The sequence below is a fragment of the Blennius ocellaris genome (genome assembly GCF_963422515.1).
Source record: "Blennius ocellaris genome assembly, chromosome: 12".
Classification (NCBI taxonomy): Eukaryota; Metazoa; Chordata; class Actinopteri; order Blenniiformes; family Blenniidae; genus Blennius; species Blennius ocellaris.
Window position 1 is genome coordinate 10739643 of NC_137661.1, and position 9194 is coordinate 10748836.

The 9194-nt window shown below is 40.2% G+C and overlaps 1 protein-coding gene across 2 annotated transcripts in view; it reads right to left on the reverse strand.

The window, feature by feature from the left end:
• The window catches only part of prg4b (proteoglycan 4b), an 8392-nt gene extending 3183 nt beyond the window's left edge, over window positions 1-5209 (reverse strand). Inside the window, exons 1-8 of one of the 2 annotated variants that reach the window (XM_080506172.1) lie at window positions 5081-5209; window positions 4907-4982; window positions 4258-4377; window positions 3973-4095; window positions 2722-2775; window positions 2343-2621; window positions 681-1796; window positions 137-223 (exon numbers count right to left, since the gene is read on the reverse strand). In XM_080506172.1, coding sequence (XP_080362298.1) covers window positions 137-223; window positions 681-1796; window positions 2343-2621; window positions 2722-2775; window positions 3973-4095; window positions 4258-4377; window positions 4907-4982 — 1855 coding nt within the window. In that variant the 5' untranslated portion in view covers window positions 5081-5209. Of the gene's footprint in view, window positions 1-136; window positions 224-680; window positions 1797-2342; window positions 2622-2721; window positions 2779-3972; window positions 4096-4257; window positions 4378-4906; window positions 4983-5080 lie in introns of both variants that reach the window. The other variant, XM_080506171.1, reaches the window with a different exon arrangement.
• Between the last annotated feature and the right edge of the window lie 3985 nt (window positions 5210-9194).

The window sequence follows — 9194 nt, forward strand, 5'->3', positions numbered from 1 at the left end:
TTGAAATCTATAAATCTAAAAGGGCACATGAAAGCATACCACAATGAAAGATTCAGTAGAAATACAAAGTTTAAATTTATTCATTGAAGTTATTATTACTGGGTCTTTAATAGTGTGACCACAGTGACGGACTGACCTCTGAACACCACTGTGGTTCCGTTCCTCAGCGTAGTGACTCCACCGATTGGCCGCCCACTGCACAGGTTTGTATCATGGCTATCATCTGTGGGAGACACAATTGTGAGAAAGGCATCTGTTTGCCCTACCCCACCCAAAACAACATGGAGGCACTGACTAGGTTGTTGAGCATTGACTATATTTTTCCAACCTTGAAAGCAATTTTCTCTTCTGTAAACATAATCTCAGTTGTCAAAAGCACTGAGTCACAGCATTATTTCCCATTTTAAAGTGCTGCTTGGATCATTTAGTAAGCAGACAGCTGAGTTTGTTGTGCAACAGAGCTCTGTTAAGCCAGACACATTATGGAAAATCATCTGAGCTCATAAAACAATCTGCAAGCAGCAATTATATGTAGTCAGAATGAAAGGCTTTTATCTGTGTGTTGGTGTCAGGCTGGTAAGATAAATCAAATTATTTCCATATTCTATGATCTCTGAGGTGATTTTGTTTCTATGACCGGTGTGTTTGGAGTTTGAATTTATACTAAAAACACATATCACCTGATTGGAAATCTTTCTGGTCATCTGTGTTCAGAGTTTGTGCCGCACCCTGGGGTTTGGGAAAGGGTTTAGTAGTGGCTTTTGCTGGCACTGGTTTCTCTGGTTCAGGTTTGTCTTGGGGATTGGGCTCAGGTTTGTCCTGGGGATTGGGTTCAGGTTTGTCTTGGGGATTGGGTTCAGGTTTGTCTTGGGGATTGGGTTCAGGTTTGTCCTGGGGATTGGGTTCAGGTTTGTCCTGGGGATTGGGTTCAGGTTTGTCTTGGGGATTGGGTTCAGGTTTGTCCTGGGGATTGGGTTCAGGTTTGTCTTGGGGATTGGGTTCAGGTTTGTCCTGGGGATTGGGTTCAGGTTTGTCTTGGGGATTGGGTTCAGGTTTGTCTTGGGGATTGGGTTCAGGTTTGTCCTGGGGATTGGGTTCAGGTTTGTCTTGGGGATTGGGTTCAGGTTTGTCTTGGGGATTGGGCTCAGGTTTGCCTTGGGGATTGGGCTCAGGTTTGTCCTGGGGATTGGGTTCAGGTTTGTCTTGGGGATTGGACTCGGGTTTGTCTTGGGGATTGGGCTCAGGCTTTTGGGGATTGGTTGGTTTTGGGGTGACTTTGGCTGGATCTGCAGTAGTTTTCGCAGGAGTGACGCTATCTGTAGTGACATCCTGAGCTGTAGATGAAATAATGTGGGTTGTCACAGCGCTGAGGTCTGTCGAGAAGCCAGATGCCACCGGAGAGATGGAAGTGAAAGGACCTTGGGGGTCAGCTGGTAAAGATGTGGGATTGTAGGACACATCCTCTGAGTTGCCGTCAGTGTTGGGGATTGAAGTGGTTCCCTCCTGGGTTGTTGTCAAGTCTGGCGTTGATGAAGGAGGGGTGCTGGTGACCTGAGAATTTTCCAAGATCGTGACGGAGTTCTGCGTGTTGAAGGGTATGCTTGTGGCTTCTGGCTCATCCAAAGGAAAACTGGCCTCTGTAGACTGTGTTTCCACCTGCTCTACTGTCTCGGCCTCTGAGGTGCTGGGGAGATTTGTTGGCTTCACTTGGGATACTGAGGATGAAGTAGTCTTAATGGAGTCAAGACCAGGTGCTGTCGTGGGCTGAAGGGAGGTTTTACCTGTGTCACTGGCATCTGGACAGAGATAAAGATTGGTTATATACTCTTAGATGTGAAGCACGTTTACTCACTGTAAAATATTTTGACTCAAAGAACAGAAATCAAAGCAAAGGTCAAACAATTAATAATTATATCATTTTTGTGTATGACAAGTTAAATTTATGTTGAATAACAGAAATGTAAATTCCTTTAACACAGAAATCAGCATATATGCTTGTGAAATAGTGAGGAGAAACACACATTAAGGCATTCATGAGGTGAGCCTCAAATTAAAACATTAAAAATATAGTTGAACCTCTGGGATGATCACTTGTCTTTTGTTTTCTGCCTATTACTCACCGATATAGTGCTTGTAAATGCTTCCACTATTTTTACTCACTTTCCAAATCACAAGTCACACGTTTGATGAATGTCAACAATGTTTTCAGTCCTGTAGACTTAACATCAAACCACAGTGAAAAAGCAAGAAGCGAGCCATGTGTGAGTGTGGAGAGCAGAGTTGAGCACTCTGACAACAAAACTTATGTGTCTTTGCCTTTTTCATACCTGCACATTACGTACCTGTGCTCTTAGTTGTGACTGGTGCAGTTGTGGGTTGAATGGTGAAAGGTTTGGTATCATTCAAGAAAGTTGACTCTGTCTTCGAAACTTCTGTAAGCGTCTCTGGAGTAATCTCCATGGCGTGTGAACCTTGGGTAGGTTCAGTGGATACTTGAGCCAGCAGATCCATTGTAGAAATTCCGTAACCGTCGCTGCTGCTCTCTGGGATCTGAATCGCCTCTGGATTTTGTATGTCGTCGTTGGAAAAGTCATCGCTTTCAGTGACGTTGCTGTACATATCTGCAAGGTTGTGACAAACATCAGAAGAAAACTGTCATCGTTCCATATGAAACTTTCCTGGGATTAGGCTGAGTTTGACCTACTGATCGATGCTCCTCACCGCCAAGTTCCTCTGCCGGTTGGGATGTGGGACTGTCCTGTAATAATGACGAGTCTTCTGTGGGGGGGGGGGGGGGGGGGGGGAGTACAAACTCACAATATAAATGTTGAGAATTGGTAATGTTAACACAAACATCTATTTGACGTTAACATGATTTTTTTTTTTATTGTCAAAAATGTCTTAGTCAGGACTTTAAGAGAGAATTGGTGCTGATTAAACTACTGAGAGTCTGCTACTACTAAAAAATTTAAATAGTTCCAGATAGTAATCTTCCCTCCATGTTTTGGCTTCATTTCGAGCTTTCCTCTCCACTCACATGAGGCTTTGCTCGACCCTCCTACACACAGTCCACTCATAACAACACTGCTTCTTTGTGTTTCTTTTGGCCCAGGAGACTAATGCTCTTGGCTTGCTCTCTTGACTCTTGGCATCGATACTAAACCACAGTGACAGAGTCACAGTGTGGCACTCAACCATAACCTTTCCTGCCGTCTTCCTGACATAAGCCTTATTACAAACCCAACACGGTCATATAATTACATTCATTGAAGTAATCGAATCTGTATTTCTGGGTGACATTATGAGAGCCATTAATTATCTTCATAGGAATTAATTCCAAAATAAAATTCATACAGTTTCTCAATAAACTAAATCATAATAATTATTATGGTCGCTTGCTTGTTTTCCCTCGCTGTGAGAGGAACAAATCTCTGTTGTGGCTCTGTGGAAACAATCAACTTTAAACATGAGACTTGTCGAAAGCAATTCAGTTTAAATGACCTAAACATGCCATAAGTCTTTCTAACGAAGCAAAGTCTACATTTGGGTTTTATATACAGTGCCACATAAATTGTTCCTCTGGCTGCATCACTGCAGTGGTAAGTTAGTGTGAGAGTTCTATCACACTATTTCGTTTTTCTTGTACTCAGTACAATTTAAATGACAAATAAAAAAAACCATCAGATTACTGCATGGCACTGATGTGCTGCTGCAGGTGTTGTGTGTGCTGGCAATGTCATGAGCTGTTATCCACCTCAAACCGATTCAATTTGAAGCTATTATAACAAGCACCCACAAATACTCCAATTATCTGAACGTTTATTAAGTGGCCAAAACACATAATAGACTGAATTGACAATTCATGGCCAATTCTAACAGTTATTTGATGGTACTAAACTATGTCTATATTTGTAAAGGTTCACAAGCAGAGAATCCCATTTTTACCATGTGACCATGTCAGTTGAGCCTTACCTTCAGCAGAGCAGTACGTCTTAAAATCAGGGCAACACTGTTTGTATTTCATGCATTCAGGGTCACAGCTGCACAGGCTGCCTCTTTTAAAGGATTCTCCACAGCGGCCTTTGCATGAGTCCCCTGTTGTAACAAATAAAACAGCATCATCACTAAAGTAAAATGATTATTTTTCACTCAAAAGAAAGGTCTCTGCATGTGTCGGTATCCCCATATCATAATTGATGAGTACAAGACATACCACGGGCATTGTTGTGTTGCAGGATAGTGTGTAAGAAAGCTCACTTGTAGTGCATTGGAATTCATAGTCTTTGCAGCACTCTCTATAGGACAGGCAGCTGTAGTCACACTGGCACGATGCACCTCTAGAGAAATCACCACCACACTGTCCTTGACAGCTCACCGCTGTTCAGAGAAGACAAATTAGAAATGATCAGATGTTTACATGACGCATTAAACTGACATGCCATTTGTGCTGTTAAACAATGTTGCTCATAGTTAGAGCCTTTAGATCTATTTGTCTATCTATCTATCTATCTATCTATCTATCTATCTATCTATCTATCTATCTATCTATCTATCTATCTATCTATCTATCTATCTATCTATCTATCTATCTATCTATCTATCTATTTTGAATCATCCACTGTAATCTGTTCTCTATTCTGATTGACAATACCAGCACTGATTTATAATTGGCCTCACCTGTTCTGAGGTCATGCATAATGTTGGAAAAAAATGCCAAAAGTAAAGCTAAAAAAATATAAATTCAATAAATAATTAAGAGTTACCATTAAAACAACAACAACAATTAACTAATCCACTATAGAAAAACTATAGCACTATAGCACTAAAAACCACTGTATGAAAACACGCTTCTGGTCAACAATGTTAAAACCTATAACTCAACTAAAGACCATTAGATTATACTCACTCTGAGAGGAGCCAAGTCTCAAGGCACATGAGAGCAAAACAACAGTACAAAGAACCGTGGAAGTCATCCTGTACATCTGAAAGAGACGGAGAAACACACTAAGAATAACGAAAAAGACACGGAGAGTACAGTCTCTTATAGAGGCGATCGAGCTGAAAATAAAGTGTATCCCACCCTGTCTGAGCCTCTGCCGAACACCGCTGGAGAGGGCTTGACTCGGGCTGCTTTTAAAAGGCTTCCAGGGACCGTCTGACCTCCGGTTAATTGGCGGATCCGGTCTAATTAAAAGTGAGATGAGCTCACGGGCCACAGGGAGGGTCCCCCCAGTCCAGACCACTGGTCCAGACACCATCATATTCCCCGCAAACAGCTGGAAGCACATCAACACACATCTGTGCCAGGCAGACGGCTGACTTCACAGTGCGCCGCGCCGGGCGGGTGGGGAAAACACCGCGACGCGCCGTGCGTAAAAAGAGGAAAACAGGACACCTCCACATCCTCCCGAACCTCTCACATGGGCCAAAGCAATACCATATGGGCCGTGTAGCTCTGCCAGACTAATTTAGAATACTATTTATTGGTATATTTCCTCACTCACTTACTTAGTTACTTAGTATATACTGTAAAAGTGACTTTTTGATTGATTCTTTTGTCTATAAGTACTGTGCTTCAACCCCATTTTAATATATTACAATTATTATTTGCATTCATTGTATGCTTAAACAGCACTTATTTTTGCTTCTTTTCAATAAATGTAAAATTAACTCAACCTGACAGGTTTGGATGTCTCATAGTTTTTTACTTGAGAGGGAATCGTTCTTCAGACTGACAGCTGTCCTGAGTGTTCTGAAATATTTTACCTGTTGTACAGATTAGTTAGGAATGAAAATAATGCATGCTTCTTGTACCAACTGTATCTGTTTTCACTGGAGATTAAAATGTGCATTTTATGAGCAGTTTCTATAAGTTCCGGACTCTTTCATCACAGAGGAAATTACCAGTAGTAATCATGAGTTCCTGATTCTGCTCTCCTATTGTAGTAATGCTGGAAACGTATGCATTAAGTCAATCACGTCAGAAACAGGCGATGATGACGATGATGATGAGGATGAGGATGATTTCGAGGAGGAGGATGACAGCAATTACATAACAGCCATGTGACTTGCTTTTTGCCGGAAAACAAAAATGTCACGTGTGAAATATGTGAAGTAATAAGAATAAGACAGATCTTTCTGTGCTGGTTGACAGAATAGCTCATGGAAAGATTAATTATTAGCATCTTTTAAAGTTCTTAAATGTGTAAAAACATAACCAAAAGACAATAGAATAAAGAAATGTCAATATTAAATAGTATTAATAACTTAAATAACTTAGATAATACATTTCACGACAAGCAGAAAACAAAATCGTCTTCTCTTGACCTCCAAGGGAAATAAAGTCAGTATTTATCTTACACAACATAATACCAGACCCAGAGAGAAGAGTCGATGCTAATTCGTTGCATTTGGATCGTGACTCCATTCATTCTTTTGTTCACTGTGAGTGTTTGAAAATCACCATGCTTCTTTTGTTCATCACTTTTTTAATGTATATTCAGATTGTGTTCAGGCGGTGTTTTGCGTCTGGAAGTGATCACATATCATGTCTATGAGATTTTCTCATCCTGTCAGGGTCCAATTAGAGTTCAAGACAGTTCATTAGTGCACTTGTGCCAAAAACCATATTGAGATGACTCGGTTTACTAAACAATCTGATAAACACTCAAGGAAAAGTCTACATAACTGTTTCAGGAAGTGACAAGTCTCTGTCATCTTAATAAAAAAAAAAAAACAACCCAGACAGCTCATGTGCGTGACACGAGGGTTTAAATCTTAACTAGAACGCCCCCTGCCGTTTGAATGTTTCATCTGCAAACAGTGAGACGAGAAGTGTGCTGAAACTCTTTGCAGAAAACATCCTCTTTGAAGAACGTTGTTTGGAAGACTGGGCGTGCTTTTCTAGAACCAGACATTACGGTGTATTGCCTTACGCAACTTTTTAAAGCAGACTTTGGTCTAAACCTCAGAGGAAAACAGGACAATCTCAATAAGAGAATCAACGTATGTTGTTCATCTGGACGTGAGCTCACTCCAATTCCTCCCCAATTACACTTTTCTAAAGATAAATGTGACTTGACTGCGAATTCTGAAAGGTCCATTTATTTTGTTTCTTGGTCTTTGTAACAATATGTAATGCAATAATTCAGGTTACATATATAAACACTATTCTCTAAAATTATATTTCAATAAAGTTTTATATTATAACAACATTTTACTGTAAACTTGAACTTTCGATTCTACTAATATCCTTATCATCAGTAAAATGCCAATTCTGTCCCGTGCAAGCACTTTGTCTCTTTGGTTTCTTCATAAATTGTTCCCGGAATTTAAAACAATGTCATCTTATTTTTAATTGAACTAAAAATTCCCCATGCCATATTCTAACATTGAAGAAAGGAAGCAGTTGATGGAGGCTGTGCAGCTTTCTGACTTCATGCTAAAATCCTCTGCATGAATTAACAATGAATGTAACCCCCCCCCCCCCCCCCACCCCACCCAAACCCCTGCCCCCCAAAAAAACTGTTTTAGTCTGCCATGATTGATGTACAACACACAGTTTTGTTATTCTTGACCTCCTTGTATGTTGTTGCAAACAGGCTCAAATTCAACAGTGAGAGCAACATTTGGAGAGCTCTTAAATTATTGAACCAACAACAGCTGATTTGCTAAGTTTAGCTGGAATCATTGAAAAAAAAATCCTTGTCAAAAAGTATTTGTTTGCAACGTGTTGATTTGTTGAATGGGAACAAGATCGGGAGGAGCCTTCAGAGGGAGACAAATGAGAGCTTTTTGACTTTTGTTAGAAACAACAGAATAAGCTTCCCAACATGTGGCGGTGGCTGATGACACATAATTAAATAAAAAAATAAAAAAATAAAATTGGGGGTTTGTTTTTGGAAGAATTGGTTTTTTTTAATGGAACATTAACAAGCTCAAAAATATCATTTGGCTTGTGAATGCAGATGGAACAACAGGATGTTGTGTATGGCCTCTCAGCTCTCAGTGTTCTGTGCGTCATCACTGACTTAGCATTTGGGTCAAAAATTACTCAGCATGATCTGAATATATTTGTGTGCACAATCTTGTGTATAAGTGGTCACAAATTATTTCAGATGTCTTGATTTGTGGCTCTGTGGTAGAATGAGATTGTGACAGGGTGTAATTTTGAAGGTGGAAGCAATGATAATGTGATCTTACATCCCCGTGACTGCACTGTATCCTGTGCAGAGCCACTCTGTCTTTGGCCTTTCACTCTGTTGCACCCTGGATTGATTTGAATAATGCATCAGTCCCCAGCAAATGAGGTGTCAACTCTTCCAGCTGTGGGCTCTCACTGCTTAAGCCTTTGATGTGCAACAGGACTGGAAAGGACAAGCGAAGGTGCTCAGTGATGGATCATTACAGCGACGCTTGTGGCTGGATTCACCAGCGTCAACAAAAACAGCAGCTGAATGCAAAGACATCTTATAACATATTAAGTGCAAGCTGCAGTCAGTCAAATCTGACTGACTGACTTTGCTCAGTCTGCCAATGTGGGTCCTGGTCTTATTGACGACATGTTTATATTCGTATGATAGTTATCAATTGGCGTGATTTGATTCCTGGTAAGAAATATTTTTAATACCTGACATTTCCTTGTAGTGATTTCCTGGACTGATGAGTGTTAAAACACCAAACAGTTACAAGAAATAACAACATTTTACTGTTTATAGATAGCATTATGCATTTATGATCAAATCAAATCAAACCAAACCTTAATTATATAGCACTTTTCATACAATAGCACATACATATAGTTTCATACAGTAGCAGAGTGCTTTACAGACACAAAGATGTATGTATGTATTGTGTTTTAATCGCGTCTAAATGTGGATATGCTCGGTATTACATCGAACAGATGCATATGCACTTTTATTTAGTTAAAGTTATACATATCTGAAAAGTGAAGAGAATAATTGCTTGAGTTTTTCAGGAAGGATGATTGCCCCACTTTTGACTTGTGTTGGTTATGTGTTGGTTGTGTTGGTTACACTCAATGCAGTGTTTAGCACTCGTGCCTCACAGCAACAATACTTGGGTTTGATACTGTGCTGCAGGCTCTATGTGGGGAGTGTGTATCCTTGTGCTTGAGTGGTTTTTCTTTATGGTTCTCAAGCTAACAATCCAAATGCACATGTGATTAGACCAAG